This window comes from Pogona vitticeps, chromosome 1 (genome assembly GCF_051106095.1).
Source record: "Pogona vitticeps strain Pit_001003342236 chromosome 1, PviZW2.1, whole genome shotgun sequence".
Classification (NCBI taxonomy): Eukaryota; Metazoa; Chordata; class Lepidosauria; order Squamata; family Agamidae; genus Pogona; species Pogona vitticeps.
The window spans coordinates 15,847,875-15,866,810 of NC_135783.1; the positions used below are offsets into that span (position 1 = coordinate 15,847,875).

An 18,936-nucleotide genomic window follows, 5' to 3' on the forward strand; every position below is an offset into this window, starting at 1 on the left:
AATACGTCGGAGGCAGCACATATGGAATGTGTTCCGCTTTCTCTCCTGCCGTGCATGAAGGGTCCAGGACTCACTGCAGTACAGGAGTGTGCTCAGGACACAGGCTCTATAGACCTGGATCTTGGTGTATGCTGTCAGGTTCTTATTGAGCCATACTCTTTTTGTGAGTCTTGAGAACATGGTAGCTGCTTTGCCAATGCGTTTATCCAGCTCGACATCTAGGGAAAGAGTGTCAGAGATGATTGAGCCAAGATACACAAATTCATGGACAGCCTCCAATTCTTGCATGGAGATGGTAATAGAGGGAGGTGAGTCCATGCCCTGGCCCATGACTTGCGTTTTCTTCAGGCTGATAGTTAGTCCAAAGTCTTGGCAGGCCTTGCTAAAACAATTTATGAGTTGTTGGAGGTCTTCGGCAGAGTGGGCAGCTATGGCTGCATCATCGGCGAAGAGGAAGTCCCATATGCATTTCAGCTGAACTTTGGTCTTTGCTCTCAATCTAGAGAGATTAAAGAGCTTTCCATCTCATCTAGTCCGGAGATAGATGTTACATACAGCACTGATGTTACCTGTCTGTCATGGGTTTGGAGGGAAAGTTCCATCCTATGGGGAGTGGAAGGCGGGACATCAGGAGGAGGGGCTGTACTGTATATATATGTGGAGCCTGTGTGGAGAAGTTAGGAGGAGTTGGAGAGCTGAGAGAAGAAGCTGGTGTGGGAGTCTGTGTGTCAGACAGGGTACTACTGTGTGTCAGTCAGTACCAACCTGATAGGTTCAGGTGTCTGTATGGTTAGCCAGAACTGATAGGTTCAGGGTCTGTGCTTTATTCAAGTTAAGTGTTCTGAGTGAACCAAACTGTGTGTATGTATGATTGAGACTAAGCCACGTTACTGTATCTTATTCACTTGATCATTTTATTTTCCCTGTGTGTTATATAAATAAACCTTGTTCTTTTATTTGTTTAAAAATCCATCCCTGGTCTGTGTGACTTCTTATAGGGAATGGTTGGTGGCAGCTTAGTGAAAGTGGGGCATATCCCAGTAGGTCTGGGTTTGTCACATTGATTGGTGTCCAGCGTGTAGGATACGACTGGTCCAGTTGTCCAGTGGTCCAGCAAAGCCTTGGCAAGTGTGCCCAGAGCAAGGGGGGTCTAGTCAGGGACAATCTGAGGGCGCGTAGGTAATCTTCTAGGCGTACCTCACGGGGAGGTGCGCTAGTGGAAGAACGTGCCAACTGGGGACTAGATTAGGGAGCTTTGAGGCAACCTGTTTTGGCGGGAAAAAAGCTGAGGCAAAACTGTGTGAAGTAGCCGTGATCTAGCCTGTCTGCTGAGAGGCCTAGCAGAGGGGGGTAGACTCTGGCTTGCAACAGTTGCAAGTTAGTGCTGAAGAACAGCAGCAATCTATAGAAAGCTGGTTCTGAGGCAAAAGAGAAGAAAAAAAAAGTGGTCGCTTTATTTTGAGGCTTGACTTTTGAAAGCAGCCTGTTCTGGGGGGGGATTATGCCCTTGACTCGAAGCCAAATGGCAGAAATGGGTGAAGCGAGGGAACCCCAGGTAGACCAAGGTTCTGAGGATGAATTTGGCTCAGTGCAGGATGACAGCACGGGAGAACAGAACCCAGAGCTCAGGAAAATGCTCATAGCCCAACAGCATGAACTGAGGATGAGGCAATTTGAAATGGAGGAAAGATTGGAGAGAGAGAAAATGGCGTTTGAATTAAGAAAATTGGAACTGATGAATCAGAACAATAATAACAATAGGGATTCTGAGGGAGGCCAATTGTCTAAAGCTGACCTGAAGAAATTCCCTGTATACCACAAGGGAGATTGCCCTGAGGTGTTCTTTTCCCTAGTGGAAAGAGCGTTTGTGGACTTCTCAGTAAGGGAAACTGAGAAGATGACCATCATGCGATCTTTAATCAGTGGCAGCCTGGCAGAAGTCTATGCAGAGATGCCAGAGGAACTGATGAAAGATTTTGCAGAATTTAAAAAACTGATGTTTGCCAGACATGGGATAAATGCGGAACAGCTGAGGAAAAGATTCAGGTCACTCACCAAGAAACCAGAGCAGACTTTTACCCAAGTGGGGGCCCAACTGATGAGGCTGCTAGAGAAATGGCTATCTCAGGAGGGAACAGAGACCTTCCAGCAGCTCAAAGACTTGATAGCGCTGGAACAGTTCTATTCAGTCCTGCATGGGGAACTGAAGTTCCAGGTGAGGGAAAGGAAACCGAAATCTGTGGCCGAAGCGGCCGAAATCGCAGATTTTATTTCCCAAATAAGAAAGCCCTTAGGTGCTGAGGGGAGATCGATAGGTAAACCCAAAGAAACCTACAGCAAGTACTCTCAGGGACCAGGGAAAAACCAGCAAGGGGGAGGGGCCCATGGGGAAGGGAAGCCCTCAGACATGAAACCAAGACCTCAGATTTTGGAGGGAAAACCAAAACAAGATGAGAAAGACTCAAAATACAGCAGAAAATGTTATTTCTGTCAAGGAAAGGGCCATCTAATCTCAGAGTGTGAGAAATTAAAGCAGCTAAAAGGAAATGTGCCTCATGATTCGAGTGGAACCAAGCCAAAAGCTGTGTTCTGTGTCCAGAAAGAGCAAAGCTCCTTGTCACTGAGGGAGCCTGTTGCCATGGCTACTCAATCTGGAACAGTTACATCTGCTGATCAGGCTGAGGAAAATGGTCCTCTTGTGGAGGTCAGGCGCTGCTTACTTGTGAGAACAGATTCGCAGTTGTTTGAAACAGCAGGGGTGGACGTAGGAATACTTGACCATCAGTATCGGGGGTTAAGGGATACTTGTTCCCAGGTGACCCTGTGCCATCCAGATATTATTCCTAGGGAGTATATAATCCCAAATGAGAGCATAAAGGTGGCAGGGATTGAGGGACAGGTGATCTCGCTGCCAGTAGCTGAGGTACCTATGAACTTTCAAGGCTGGAGGGGAGTTTGGCGGCTAGCGATTTCATCGACTCTGCCAGCAGCCGTGCTCGTGGGAAATGACCTGGCTGAACATGTGAAACGGGTGCTAGTGATTACACGTTCACAAGCTACCACGGGGACAGTTCAGGGGGGTAATGATGAGCCCGAGACGGAAGCAGGTGGGGGGAGTTCAGAAGCTGTGGTGGAAACCTTAACCACAGACAGCCGATTTGGCCAAGAGCAAAAGGCAGACGCCACTCTCCAAAAATGTTTTGAACAGGTGACAGACGCCCAGCTAACACCTGAGACCCCAGTGAGATTTCGAGAGAAAAAGGGAATTTTATATAGAGAGACCCTGAGGAATATCTCAAAAGGGGGAGATGGGATCAGAAGTCAGCTAGTGGTACCTGAAAAGTATCGCCCCATGATCTTACAAAGGGGGCACTCTGACATGTTTGCTGCGCACTTAGGGGTGAACAAAACACAGCAGAGAATCACACAGAATTTTTACTGGCCTGAAATAGGGAAGCAGATCAAAGAGTTCTGTAAACAATGTGATGTGTGTCAAAGGCAGGGGAATAGCCGCGACAGGACCAAAGCAAAGTTGTGCCCTTTGCCTGTGATTGACACTCCGTTCAAATGTATAGGGATGGATATTGTGGGACCTTTGCCCAAGGCCACAAAGAGGGGGAACCGGTTCATTCTCACCATTGTGGACCATGCCACGAGGTACCCTGAAGCCATACCCTTGACTAACATTGAAACTAACACAGTGGCAGATGCCTTGGTGGGGTATATGTCCAGGATGGGATTTGCCTCAGAAATAATCACAGATTTGGGCGCATCGTTTACATCGAAGCTCATGAAACGGTTATGGCAAATCTGTGGAATTAAGCACAAGGAAACCACTGCCTATCACCCTGAAAGTAATGGGTTAACTGTGAAGTTCAATGGGACTCTAATGCGCATGATTAGGGCTTACTTGGCAGAGAATCCAAACAATTGGGACCAGAAGCTGCAATCCCTTTTGTTTGCTTATCGATCAGTGCCCCAAGCCAGTACCGGGTTCAGTCCGTTTGAACTTTTATTTGGGAGAAGGGTGAAAGGGCCCCTTGATTTGATCAAACAAAATTGGGAGCAGATCACCCAGGATGACCCACAAGACGTTGTGACATACATGGACACCTTGATGAATGACCTAAAGAGAAACCTAGAGCTAGCAGCAGAGACCCTGCAAGCTCAAAAGGTCAGAAAGAAAGCTTGGGATGACCAGGAAGGCAGGGAGAGGCACTTTAACCCAGGGGAGGAAGTGCTTTGGCCTAGGCTCTGCAAAGAGAACAAACTGCAGCTGGGTAGCCCAGAAATAAAATACTTGGGTCACATGGTAGGGGGAGGAGTGATCAAACCCCTAGAGGCCAAGATAGAAGCAGTTCGTGATTGGCCTAGACCCAACACCAAGAAAAAGGTCAAATCATTTCTTGGGTTGGTGGGCTACTACAGAAAGTTCATCCCGAGGTTTAGCGAGATTGCGGCTCCGCTGACCGATCTGACGAGGAAGAAGACTGATGACCGCATCCCGTGGACCAGCGACTGTGAGGAGGCGTTCCAGAGGTTGAAGGAGGCCCTCATCAACTATCCAGTGCTGCGTGCTCCAGACTTCGACCGGGAGTTCATCATCTACACCGATGCGTCTAACAGCGGGGTAGGAGCAGTTCTTTGCCAGGAGGATGAAAATGGTGACCAGCATCCAGTGTCCTACCTGAGTAGGAAACTCCAGAAAGGTGAGAGACATTTGGCAACCGTGGAAAAGGAGTGCCTGGCCATAGTCTACGCGATCCAGAAGGCCAAGCCTTACATCTGGGGAAGACATTTTATTCTGTGCACTGACCATTCACCACTGCAATGGTTAAAGACAATGAAAACCCACAATAGTAAACTTATGAGGTGGGCTTTAAACCTGCAAGACTATGACTTTGAAGTGAAGGTGGTCAGAGGGTCAGTGAACTGTGTTGCTGACGCCTTGTCAAGAAGACCCGAAGAATGAAGACGGCGAAAGAAACATGGACTATGTATATATTTTGGTGACCAAAGGTTAAATGTGCTTGTTATTAAACATGTTGGTTTGTATGAATAAAGGTAACTGGATGTATTGTAAATGTTATTGTTTAAATGCCTAATTGATATGGTTAACTTAGAGTGTAAGTATAAGTAAGTATGGTATTGTATGTTATTATATAACTGTTTTAGTATGTTTTGGATCCAGGTTGTTTTTTGGTGAAAAGCACCTTAGCTTTCCCCCTACAAAACAACTTATAAAGAGGGGAGGTGTTACATACAGCACTGATGTTACCTGTCTGTCATGGGTTTGGAGGGAAAGTTCCATCCTATGGGGAGTGGAAGGCGGGACATCAGGAGGAGGGGCTGTACTGTATATATATATGAAGCTTGTGTGGAGAAGTTTAGTAGAAGCTGTAGAAGAGCTGAGAGAAGAAGCTTGAGTGGGAGTCTGTGTGTCAGACAGGGTACTACTGTGTGTCAGTCAGTACCAACCTGATAGGTTCAGGTGTCTGTATGGGTTAGCCAGAACTGATAGGTTCAGGGTCTGTGCTTCAAGTTAAGTGTTCTGTGTGAACCAAACTGTGTGTATGCATGATTGAGACTAAGCCACGTTACTGTATCTTATTCACTTGATCATTTTATTTTCCCTGTGTGTTGTTTAAATAAACCTTATTCCTTTATTTGTTAAAAATCCATCCCTGGTCGGTGTGACTTCTTATAGGGAATGGTTGGTGGCAGCTTAGTGAAACTGTGGCATATCCCAGTAGGTCTGGGTTTGTAACAATCGCCTCTCCTCTTCCATTACCTGCAGTGGTGATCTCTCCCTGGCAAATGAGAGAGCTGGGATGGGTGAGTGGCAGGCCAAGCCACCTTTCTTTCTAAGACATAACAATTGCAGAAACTCATACGCGTTCATATCTCCCATTTGTGACAATTTAAAGCCCAGCTTCATATTCAGCTTTGCTGTAAAGCAAATGCTTGGGGGCTACAAAATGAGACAGATAATGAACCCTTATTAGAATGTGAATGGTCGAAATGAAACTCCGGCTGAACGTTTTGATACTTACATTTTAGATACCTTATTTGAGAGCACCATTTGGAATGGAAATGGCTCTCCCATTCATCCGCATGTCAGTCGGAATGCCCACATGAATGGCTGATGGATTGCCTCAGAGCTAGAATTTGTACATGAGCACCCGAAGAATTTTTTTTCTTCTTTCAGAATTTTATCTGTAGCCTATTTAGGAAGGTGTTGCTGCTCTTCTTCTGCCGGTGGTATTCTTGACCTCTTCTCCCCCCCCCCCCCGTTGCAGCCCAACGGTGTCAGGGAGCTTCTAATAAGGGCAAGAAAGTTGAGTAGAGTTGGCGATGGGTCTTATGAGGCACCCCAGGGATCAGCTCAGATTCACAAAAATAAGCTGTCATTTAAGGCAAGTGTAATTCTTCTGTATGTGTAAGACTTGCAGACTTCCCCCTATAAGCTATGGGTTTATAAAGTATGGCCTACATGTCATACAGAGCTTCAAGGTTGTTCTTGTGGCCTCACCACCTGCCCCTAAAGGCCTCCCCTGCTTGGGGGGGGGGGGACATTTTCTGTCCTTGGAAGCCTCTAAGAATCCTGATTTTACAATAAAACAGGGCTCAGGGTTAAGTACTGATTAAATACTTGAAACGAGTCATAACCACCATTTCCTCCTGTAGTCTTAAGCTTTTTTTTTTTTACAGTTTTAAGCTTTTTTAAAAACAGTTTTAAAACCAATGTATTCACGAAGGCTTTCACGGCCGGGATCTAATGGTTGTTGTGGGTTTTTCGGTCTCTTTGGCCGTGTTCTGAAGGTTGTTCTTCCTGACGTTTCGCCAGTCTCTGTGGCCGGCATCTTCAGAGGACTGGAGTAGGAACTCTGTCCATGTTCTGTTGCTATTTGTTGGATAGTTGAGGTTTTTTAAAAAAAGACAAAAGCTATTCCCACAGCTATAAATACTCAACTATCCAATAAACAGCAACAGAGCATGGACAGAGTTCCTACTCCAGTCCTCTGAAGATGCCGGCCACAGAGACTGGCGAAACATTAGGAACAACAACCTTCAGAACACGGCCAAAGAGACCGAAAAACCCACAACAACCATTTTAAAACAAATTTAAAAATTTGGGATTTGAGACGGAGAGATTTTTGCTCCTGCAACTGGCACCTCCAATCAGGAATTGCTCCACTGGTTAAAAAAAAACCCAATGGGATTTGGGACCTACAGAGAAACACTCGCTCTCAATCCACATTCCATCAGTGCACAATGATGTTGTTGCTGTTGTGCGTCATCAATTCGCTTCTAATTTATGGTGACCCTAATAGGGTTTCGGAGGTATGTGAGATGCTCGAGGAAGGGTTCACTGTTGCCACCACCCAATGAGTTTCCACAGTTCAGCAGGGATTTGAACCCAGGTCTCCTGAGTCCTAGTCTGACACTCTTCACAATGCAACACTTGTTAGTTCTTTCTCCAGGTAAGAGGAGGTTTCAATATTAGAATAGGGTTGAGTTCACGTCGGACTCCTTCTGTTCTGGCATTTCTTATACTTTTATTGTTTCTCAGTGTAAGAGTTTTAAGTTCTATGGGGGTATTGCTTACTTAGATAACTGTTGATGAACCTTGCAAACACAGGTTCACCAAATGTCTATATTCTTATTCAACGTTATACAACAGACAACAGGAGCATTTATAACAACAACAACAACATGCTACAATTTGTGCATCGAAGTCTTCAGCAACAGCACCAGTACAGAAGTTGCTTGTAGCATTGCAAAGCTCAAGTGTCCTTTTGAATTCAAATTCAGACAGAAAATCCAAAATATCTTCTTTGACTGGGTTGGGTAACTGTAACATAGAAGAATCAGTGACACATGTAAAATCTTCAAACCCCTAGAATAAAATATCAGTCCCATTGCACGTGTGGATTGACCCCTCCAACAAACTGTCGTTAAAAGACAGTTAAAAACTTGGCTATTTAGGCAGGCCTTCCCTCCAGTCAGCTAAGTCTTTTTATTTCTTCTTTCCTTATCCTACCCCATGTTGGTAATTCTTTCTTATTAATATAGCAATTGTATTTTTTATAATTATATATTTTTTATATTGATTTATTTTATGTTGTAAGCTGCCCCGAGTAGACATGATCCAGAGGGGCGGGGTATAAATTTAATAAATAAATAAACAAACAAACAAAAATAGAAATCATACCTAGACCAAGTTGGCAAGGGCCTTAGCAGTCTAAGTGGCAATAGCAGCTCCCGCCTCATTAGCTCTCCCACTCTTTCTGATTCAAACCTCTTACTCACAGTCCTGCTCTTTTTTAGTCTCACCCTTCGGGCTGAAACAATATTTCATAAGGGTTACATCAACTAACTAACTAAGAGATGGGGGTATTTGTATATGAATATCCTTGCACAGCTGGGCCCAGACCATCCACTCGTGCGTCCGGCGGCGGCAGTGACCTCTCTCATCCTTCCAGTCACTCCCAGAGCTCCACTCTCTTGCTGCTCACCTGACCACTCCAGGCAGGGGGAGGGAGGATGAATCTCCCTGCTGAGTTGCTCGCTGAGCAGGAAGAGAGTGGAGCTCCGGGAGCAATTGGAAGGATGACCGAGGCCACTGCCGCCACCGCCAGATGTGTCTGTGGATGGGCCGACTGCAGGGGCCAGTCCTTTCTTAAGTCCAGCTGTGCAGAGATATTCCTATACAAATACCCCCATCTCTGCAGCTAATAATCTGTTATTTCTCAGCCAACTGTTTTCTCTCATTCTCTTGCTCTCTCTGCTTTTTTTCAGGCTTATATCAAACACTGCCATCAGATTTTTGCCTGCTGTTAACCAGATACACTCTTTGCAGAAGGTTGTGCTGTAAGTTTTTTTTTAATTGTATTCCTCTGATATTGGAGATTTCAAGCATATTGATTCATGCACATGTGTGTACCTGAATGGGTGAGTGGGTCTGTCTGTCCATTGTGGAGGAAACTTGAAGGAATTCGGAGGATAAATTGTTTGAAGTGAGTTCATCCATACTAGAGGTGGAACAAATGTTGAAGGAGAAATCTCAACCGGAATTCTCAAATCTGAAATTTATGTTTAAACCTCTGCAAATAAACATGGACCACTGATTAAAAGAGCACAGCTTTTGGAGTTATTCTAAAGATTTTTAAATACCATTCGTTTTAAGTAAGTAAACTGATTGTGTTGCCGGGGACACAATGCTTGGAAATGTTTGGGATTGGGCATAGGGGGTCTCAGAATCCTTGAAGACAGCTTGACCACTGGGAATTGTAGTTCACAAAGGAACTATTCCTAGCTCTGGAGAAGGCACAGTTCTTGTTCCTGAGGAGCAAACAGACTTATCATCAAGGACCAGAATTTTTGAGACAACATCTCTTCTGATAACACAGACAAATCTTTCAGGACCTGCTTCTAATTCTGAGCATTATTAGGGTGCTGGTTATGGGTAACAGAACTTTTGGGCCAGTGTATCCGGGTTAAGAACTTTACTCGACAACTTTGCTGGTGCCAGGATCTTGACTCTTGGCTTATCTGTATAGATCTCCAATAACTAAATCTGTCTTAGCCAACTTTACATTATTCATTGTCATATATTTCTCATCCAGCAATTCAATATGGCACCACTGGTATTGAACTATAATCTTCTTTGTTTTAGATTTTGCTCCTTCCCTTGAAAATCTTGTTCTTAAAAAAAAGAAATCTTAAAGTGTGAGAGAAAAAGGAAGGAAGGAAGGAAGGAAGGAAGGAAGGAAGGAAGGAAGGAAGGAAGGAAGGAAGGAAGGAAGGAAGGAAGGAAGGAAGGAAGGAAGGAAGGAAGGAAGGAAGGAAGGAAGGAAGGAAGGAAGGATGGATGGATGGATGGATGGATGGATGGATGGATGGATGGATGGATAGATAGATATTTGTGCCTTTCTTACATGGCAAGAATGCATTACAAAATATGAATTTTAAAATATCTTTTTTAAAAAAACATTTTAGAGATATCCAAGACAACATCTATATACGAAAGATTGAAAGAAATTCTTTCCTGGGCCTTAGTTCCAATCGTGTTGACATGTAAGTAATATCTGACAATTATACTTTGGGGTTTGTTTACTATGTGTGCGTCTGTGCAGTGTTCTGTTCCGATGTTAAACAGATGTTTTGTGATTTACATAAACACGCACTACTGATACTGTGATTTATAATTTAGAAGTGCCTAAAAACAGGTTTCTTGTCTAACAGAAGTACGTGACTGTTCCTGATAATGAGGGGCAAGTCCATGGGTCTGTCATAAAAAAAACCAGTCCTTTTTTATAATCATCTTCCATCTCAGCCACTTTTTCCCAGTGCTAGTCCTCCTATTAGGCAGAGTGAGGTCACTGCCTCAGGCAACAGATGCTAGAGGCAGCAGCCCTTATCTGTTTCTTTCAAGGCTTTAATTTTTTTCCCCTTGTTTCCTCTTCTGGAGGGTGCCTGATGGCCTCTGTTGGAGTCCCTAGCTTAGCCGGCTGCCTCAGACACGAAGGACCAAGCCAAGCCAACCAGATTTGTAGAAGTAAAACTTCATTGCCAGGGCAGTTGTCTTCCAGGGATGTAATGAATACTCACACAGTTCTTCATTCTCATCAGTTTAGGGTGTCTCGACTCAACAAGACTCAGCAAATGAGTACTTTTCCAGCTTTGTGAAAATCTCTACCAGGCGAGTATGAGGCAAGAGATATTCTTCTTCTCTCTACGTGTTTTCCATAATTTGCACGCAGTGTCTCTGTGGGAAACTATTGTCCTTTGGAGGATCAAATCATACACACAGACACAGAGAGAGAGAGAGAGAGAGAGAGACATAGACACAGACACACAACACACACACACACAGAGAGAGAGAGAGAAAGCATGGAAGAACTGGCAAATTGTTTAAAGAGAGAGAGAAAGAGAGAGAGAGATGCAGACAGACCCCTTTTTCCGGATATTTCCACCTTTCAAAATCCATGCCAGAAAGTAGCATCCATCATCATTTTGCACCATGTGCATTGTTTGTGAAACCTTGCTCAGTCTGCACAAAATGCAGTCTTGTTCTCGTTCTCTTGCCACGAAATACCTTGCTGTGCTGAGGAGAATCCTTTCATGTTTCCTTATCTTCCAGTACGAGGACAAAACAAGAGAGAATTTACACCCCTGTCAGTTTATGTACCCAGAACAAGGTGAGGTACCCTCTCTCCCTCAGACAGCAAAATGTCTTGGGCAGGCCCTGCGTTTCCCCACCATTTTGTTAGATGTTCTTCCTTTTTCAGCATCCTCCCCAAAGTCTACTATTCATCCTGCATTTTAAAAAAAGAAAATACCATTATGAAATTCCTTTCCTAGGAGCCAGATCCACCACAACTTTCCAACTGGTTGGGTTTTGCAGACAAGAAAACAACCCTTGGTTCCAGAAATACAGTGGTGCCTCGCTAGACGATGATAATCCATTCCACTGAAATCGTTGTTTAGCGAAATCATCGTCTAGCGAAAAGCATTTCCCCATTGGAATGCATTGAAACCTGTTTAATGCGTTCCAATGGGGAAGAATCATCATTGTCTAGCGAAGATCGGCCATAGGAAAGCCGCTTTGCGAACCACCAATCAGCTGCATAAATAGCTGTCTTGCGAAGCTTAGGTCCCGAAAACACCTGTTTTGCAAGCGCACAAGGAGCTGTCAAAATCATTGTCTAGCGAAAATTGGTTTGCGAAGCAGGTACCAAATATTGTCCAGCGAAATTCCCCCATAGGAATCACTGTCTTGCGAATCGCTATAGCGATCGCAAAAAATCAATGTCTAGTGAAAAAACTGTCATGTGGGGTAACTGTCTAGTGAGGCACCACTGTACTGGCAATGCTGCTCTCTTTCCCCTCTTGCAATGTCGGCTTCTCTTTCCCACTCTCTTTCTGTTTCATTTGCTCACTCTCAAGCAGCGCAACATGGAGCAAATTTAAAAATGAATGGTTCCCAGGTTAGTTTCTCCTTACATTTGCCAAGACAGTCCCACATCATTCAAGTGCTGCTCAAGGCAGTGGGGCTGTTCTATCTTTCCAGCTGGCTGCAGATATTCCATTACTCAGGCAAACAACAGGCAGGCAGGCAGGCAGGCAGAGAGGGAGGGAGGGAGGGAGGGAGACTGATAATCTGAAACACTTGTACATAATGTTAATATCTCGTTCTGGGCGACTTTGCAGGGCAGTGTCATGCAGTGTGCTTTGAAGCCTTCTCATTGTGTGCGAACAATCACATTGTTTAATGAGCCAGCATGCTTCCTTGATTCTTTTTCCCCTGTCTTTTTCATAAAGATGGTGCATATTTAAAAATCTACTCCACTGGATGCTTTTCTTTCATGGTTATTACTGTGGTGATGGTATAAGTTGCACATGCTTTCCCGTGTAAACTACAGGTTAATAAAACACGTGCTACTTGCCATATGCAGCCCCAAGGATGTGGCTGTCACCCTCGCGCCTGCTCTCAAAAGCCTCCTCTGTTGGGGAAAAAATCAAGGAAAATCGGCATGTTCTGCCCTTGGAACCCTTCTCAGAAGGCTGCTTTTATAATAAAACAGGGCTCAGGGTCCCCAAACCCTGTAAAGTTAAACTGATATGATGTCTCTCAGTCCACATCTGGGCTGTATTCTTTTGGTATCTTTACCCACTTTGGGTTCATGCAGTCTGGGAGCAGAAAATGAGCACATGGGACTTTTAAAGGTATTGTTTATTCAGATATTTTTTTATTTTTGTGCATAAGCAAACAGTTATTATTTAACTCCTGGCTTCCAACCAAGGATGACCCAAGCATACCCGGACTGCAACTCCAAGAAACCCTAGGAAGCACAGCTGGTGGCAAAGGCTTCTGGGAATTCCAGTCCAAGAACATCTGGGTTACCCAAGGTTGGGAACTTTTAAATCAGTTTTACTAATTTAAAAGTTGAAACAAGTTACAACTGCCACCATTTCCTCCTTCATAATTGGTTGGTCTCATGACAGACATATCAGGGAGTGCTAATCTCATAGGGCAACCCAGTCTGATATGTACCCTGTGTGTACAGTTGATAATCCTCCATAGCTGCTGTCTCAAGCTGCCCAAATCATATATTAGTGGTTGAAGGTACATGTACATGAGAGGGGATATCATTGGGGTTTGTCAATGGACAACATGGAAAGGTTGCATAGAGTCAGAGAATGGACTTCTGTCAATTGGGATGTGCTGCCACTGAGTTACGTAAAATGAGCAGTGTAAGGATGGGAAAGGTAGAAATGATGTCCTAAAACCAAATAGGAGCACGCACCAATTGTCAACACAAAGAACCCACTAGGAGCTGTGACGGCTGCAAAAAAAAAGGCAAAACGGGAAGTAGATATAAGCCCACTTCAGGTTTTCTGCTGGCCTGTTGTTGTTGTGTAAATAAATGAACATGCAAAGAGAGCAGCACAGTTTTAAATGTGCTTTTTGTGGGGAAGTTGTTTCTGGCGCCATCTGGTCTAACGCTACCTGCATTTTTGTTTTAATTTACTGTTGATTTTATTTCTGTATTGGTTTTGGCTGCTTGTAAATGGCCCAGAATACTGTGTGTGCAATACTGGGATGGCAAGGAAGGAAGGAAGGAAGGAAGGAAGGAAGGAAGGAAGGAAGGAAGGAAGGAAGGAAGGAAGGAAGGAAGGAAGGAAGGAAGGAAGGAAGGAAGGAAGGAAGGAAGGAAGGAAGGAATGCCAACATTGCACCTCCCAGTGGCAAATCTACGGAAAATGCAGGACTTTTGTTCCTAGTTGCTGCTGGGAGAAACAAGGACTCTGCGGCACCAGAAAGACAACTAGTTTGCTATGTATTATCCAGTTGTAATCCTTGCAACAATTCAGTAAATATCATTACCCCATGTTACTGATTGATTGATTGATTGATTGATTGATTGATTGATTGATTGATTGATTGATTGATTGATTGATTGATTGATTGATTGATTGATTGATTGATTGATTGATTGATTTTTATCTCGTCCTTCCACTCAGGGTGGCTCACAATAAATTATTCATAAAAGCAATTAAAACAACAATTTACATTGACAATATTAGTATTAATCAAGATGGAGAATATGAAAGAAAGGTTAAGTAGAAAGTAAAAGCCAAGTATTGGACAGATGGTTGGAATTAGGCAGGGGGAAAGAAAAAGAGAGACAGATGCAAACTTTTCTAACACCTCCTATTGCAATGGTTCCCAACCTTGGATCCCCAGATGTTCTTGGACTGCAATTCCCAGCAGAGCTAGTAGTGAAGGATTTTGGGAGTTTTAGTCCAAGAATATTTGGGGACCACTGTCCTAGTGAGTTCATTGTAGAGGTAAAATTTGAACTGAGGGCTTTGGCCTTTGTAGCTGAGTCTCTTTAGCCTTTATGCAATACCAGCATGCTTCGAAGAGAGATGTCATGTGGAAAGCAGATGATAGGTTCATGAGGAAAACACTATGATGGACTGAGGAGTTTTAGAACTACAATTCAGTGAATAGCAGTTTAATGTTTTGCAGCTCAGAAACACAGGATCACAGCTTGTAGTACTTGCCACACATACAAAGGGAGGGGCTTGTCCTTTAACATTGATTAGCATATGCAACAAGGAAGGCTTTTCTAATCTTTAGCTGAAATCCCTTTTTTGTTGCTGTTGAACCAACATTTGCTCCATTTTCTATTTGATAAGCTTTCAGAGGGCTGTCATGTCATCTCTTAATTGTCTCTTCTTTGCAGTAAACATACCATATCCTTCAACCTTTCATAGGACTTGGTCTCCTTGCCTCTCACCATCTCCATTGCCTTCTGTTGAACATGTACGAGCTTGTCAATATCCTTCTTCCACTACTGAATTCTTCTTAAACTGTTAAATTCATTTCATTAGCTTTGGCCCAGTTTTTCCATTCTGTCCCTGTATTGCATCATTTTGAACCCAGTTGTTGCCTTCTACCTACCCTATTCAATTTGCTCTCATTTCCAGATGCATTCCCTTTATCCTTCTGTCCAAATCATTTATATGGATGTTAAACAAGAACATGGCCTGGGAAAGAACACTTGGCATCCCATTTATCCCGTTTTGTCCGTGTTAATCAGGAACTATGGATGAACGATATGTTGGCCTTATCTGGAAACTCCTGCCAAGAGGTTGTTAGCTGTTGAATGACTTCTGAATCTTCCCTCAAGACTGGTGGCTAAGGCCTAGGGAATTCCACATCCAGATTAGTTCCCTCTTCTGTGCCTCTCTGCTGTCTTCTTGAATACACCCATGTTTTGGAGCCTGGTTTTGAGATGATTCCTATTGGGTTTATCGCCTCCCAAAAGAATTACGGAAGGTTTCCTGGTAAGCCCTGATCAGCTCTGACAGTCATGGAAGACGTGACACCACAGGGCTTGTGCCTTTTGTGGTCAAAAGGGTAATCTTCCCAACCATGACCATAATTGATTTCCACGTCAACCTTAGCACACCCTTTTGGACCTTAGATAAGCGTATTGCTCCACTGGACAGCTTTTGCTCTGGATTAGAGGGCAAGTGTGGAGGATTTCTGACAGTTTAATTAAATGATTCATTGTCAACCCATCACTCAAGCCTGCCATGTTGAGTTAAGAGAAGGATGAGCTTTGCTGAGTCACAATAGGAGGGGAGCGCAGGGCAAATTATGTGGTCAGAGCTATGAATAGAATGGACAGTGATTTCAGATTAAGCCAGAATGAGTGGGGAAAGCACATTAACCATCAATATCCCTAGTGTGGGAAATTTCTTGGCAACCTTTGAGATCACACACACAGGATCCCGAAGACCATTGTTACTCTTTTTCTTGCTTGCTTTCTTTCTTTTTTTTTTATTTATTTATTTGGGGGGGGGCAGTACAACATCCAAACATGGTAAGTTAGCCAGAGGTTGAAAATGTTGCTTTTTTTGGTCTACAGCTCCCAGAATTCCCCTACCTTTATGACCAGTTCCCATGTGGATTACAGGGCTCTGGGAATTGTAGTCCCACAGCTCTTCCATTGTGTTGCAAGAAAACTGATAGGGCCTACATCTTTATCATACAAAACCTCAGATGGTAACTTTATGGTGCAAAAACTTAGGCTTCCATAGGGGGGCATCACTGAAAGGACAGTTTATTAATATGGAGTTTAACCATCTTCATATGTCACCCCTGTTCATGATACTTTGCAAACCACACAGGCTAGTATCCTCTTCAGGGTTGATGTGCATGGAACTCAACTGCAGAAGCCACAGCGATGATCTGACAAAGTGCAGGTCATGTTCTCGGTCACACTCAACTGGCACCTCATCAGATTACAATGGTAGTTTTAGCAGGTGGAGCTCTAGACCCACATCAACACTGACCAGGGTCTTCATCAAAAACAGCAGGTCTTTACCTTAGGAGCTTAGATGTTAAAATGACAGAGCGAATGGAGTGAGAAATGAAGGGTGTGACAAAAAAACTACTAAAGTGCAGTAATTAAAGTGCAGAAACTCACAAATGTAGGATTTAGCAAAATATTTAGAGTTCTTTGTTACTATTGTTGGATTTTATTTTAGTTTTTTTAAAATTTCCAGCATGATCAGATTTCCTTTGGGAAATTCAACTGTGAGAAACATTTGCCAAAGCTTAAATACTTCTCCTTGATGGGTCTTTAAGGCAAACTGATTTTACCCATCAACTTGATGCAACACTTACTCATTACAACAAAGTCCACAACTGGAAATCCTTAAAAAAAAAAACTGAGTTCAGAAATTAGAATACTTTCAAGTGACTTCAATACTACCAGTTTCTGTTTGAATAAGGCAGAAAGTATAACTCAAAGGCACACTGAACTAAAGGGGGGGGCAAATGAAATAACTTCATGTGTGCATATGAAACAGCTTGTGGTTTGGAAGAAACAAATGGACAGAGAGAGGGTGCGCTCCAAAGGGAATCCAGAGCATCTCTCCAAGGACCTGAAGTGGTATAATATAAGTATTTTCAATCATTGGCTCCAAAGATGGCTAGCAAGTCCAATTTCAGAGGTGCTGTGAGTCCGCTCCAAGTTTTGTTATGTACTTTGCAGAAATTATCCAAGGTCCTGAACCTGTTTTGGGGGTGGGGCTTATCACCTTGGATGGTGCTGGTCAAGTGCAGACTAAAACCTAGAGTGGATTCAAAACACAAACTGGACTCACCGGTTAACATTATTCAGCCCTCCAAATGTTAGAGGCTTTCAGTCTTGGAAGCCCCAGCCAGGGTGACTGGAGTCCAAGACGCTCTGCTTGCTTATTTGTAAATAAGGAAATAGTGAAAATGTGATCTAACCTCTTCCATAAAACACACACACACAAGCTTATTCTACTTTGGGGTAAGGAGAAACGTGCAACCTACAGCATTAACACATACCAACACTGTGCCTTTTTAAAGGACCAGATCTTATTGTAAAGGAATTGCAGTACTATAAATGGAAATGTTCTGTTAGCACTATTGTTCCTAGTATAGGTCTTATGCTATTGAATTTTGACCATAGAAATTCAGTTTTGAACCCCCAGTTTTCCAGGAGGCCCGTCAAATGACCTTGGACCACTACCTCTGGCTACACCACTCTGAATTCCTTACAAGGAAAGTAGAACATCCAGTCAACGAATTTCTACTGCCTAATTATTGTTGTTAGAGTTTCACTGTGGTCTCATTTTACGGCAAAATCTTCCTACAGCTAATGGGAAAATGTGATTTGATGAATTAGTGTCAGTGAGGGTGTCACAAAGAGAGGTTTATTTTAGAGAGTTCTTTATTGGCAAATATGTTTTTAAAATGGGATCTTGTGTTAAAGAACGTGTAAAGATATTTTTGAAAAACAATGATGGCTCTAACAGTGGTTGTTTCTTTATTGCAGAAGACTGAATAAAAATGGAATTCGAGAGATTGAAAACCATGCCTTCAATGGGACTGTCTTATCTGAACTGTATGTATTTATTTCTAATTTCCTATTCTGGCAGTCTGGGGGATGTTGCATGCAAAATATTTACTGTACCAAAGACATTCCTTTCAATTAATGCTAAGTGGAAGGATCATTAAGCCCAGTCCACTGCTTTTCAAGCAATGTCTGTCCTAGCCATCACTATTTTCTGAATTTACCATAGAACCATTCAGTTTTGTGTGCCTCTCTTAATCTACATATATACAGTAGCGCCTCGCAAGACGATTGCCTCGCGGGACAATTAATCTGCAAGATGATTGGTTTTAGCGATCGCTGTTGCACTTCACAAGATGGTTTTTCCTATGGACGATTTTTGCAAGATGATGTTTGGGTCCGTGACTTGCAAGATGATTTTTTAGTGGACGCTTTTCACAAAACGAATGTTTTTCTATGATATTTATAAAGTTTTTTGATTTGACTTTGTTCTGACTTTTTTTGCCCATAGGAACACATTAATTAGATTCCAATGCATTTCTATGGGAAACCGCATTTTGCAAGACAACGATTTTTTCTTCCATTGGAACGCATTAATTAGATTTCAATGCATTCCTGTGGGGAACCGCATTTCGCAAGATGATGTTTTCACAAGACGACGTTTTTCGCTGAGTGAATTGACATCATCTTACGAGGCACCACTGTACGTTTTTTGTTTCATTTAGTAATTATTATTATTCCCCTGCCTCAAATACTTACATATCATAGAATTGTAGAACCATACAGTGGGAAATGACACCAAGGATCAAAGCAGAAACTCCACAACCCTAACATCCCTGACAGATAGCCATCCAAACTTTATTTAGAAACCTCCAGTGTTTGGTTCTGTTAGTCCTATTTTGGTTCTACATAGCTGGTTAAGACTTCAAACACATTCCCAGTGGTGGACTGCATATCTGTCATCCAACTTTGGTTTAAAAACCTCCAATGAAGGAAACCCCGCCATATTCTGAGATAGTCCGTT

The 18,936-nt window shown here is 43.2% G+C and overlaps 1 protein-coding gene across 1 annotated transcript in view; it reads left to right on the plus strand.

The window, feature by feature from the left end:
* FSHR (follicle stimulating hormone receptor) overlaps nucleotides 1-18,936 on the plus strand; it is a 124,001-nt gene that overhangs the window by 81,232 nt on the left and 23,833 nt on the right. Inside the window, exons 5-7 of the mRNA XM_020811536.3 lie at nucleotides 8,803-8,874; nucleotides 10,003-10,080; nucleotides 17,895-17,963. Coding sequence (XP_020667195.3) covers nucleotides 8,803-8,874; nucleotides 10,003-10,080; nucleotides 17,895-17,963 — 219 coding nt within the window. The remainder of the gene's footprint in view (nucleotides 1-8,802; nucleotides 8,875-10,002; nucleotides 10,081-17,894; nucleotides 17,964-18,936) is intronic.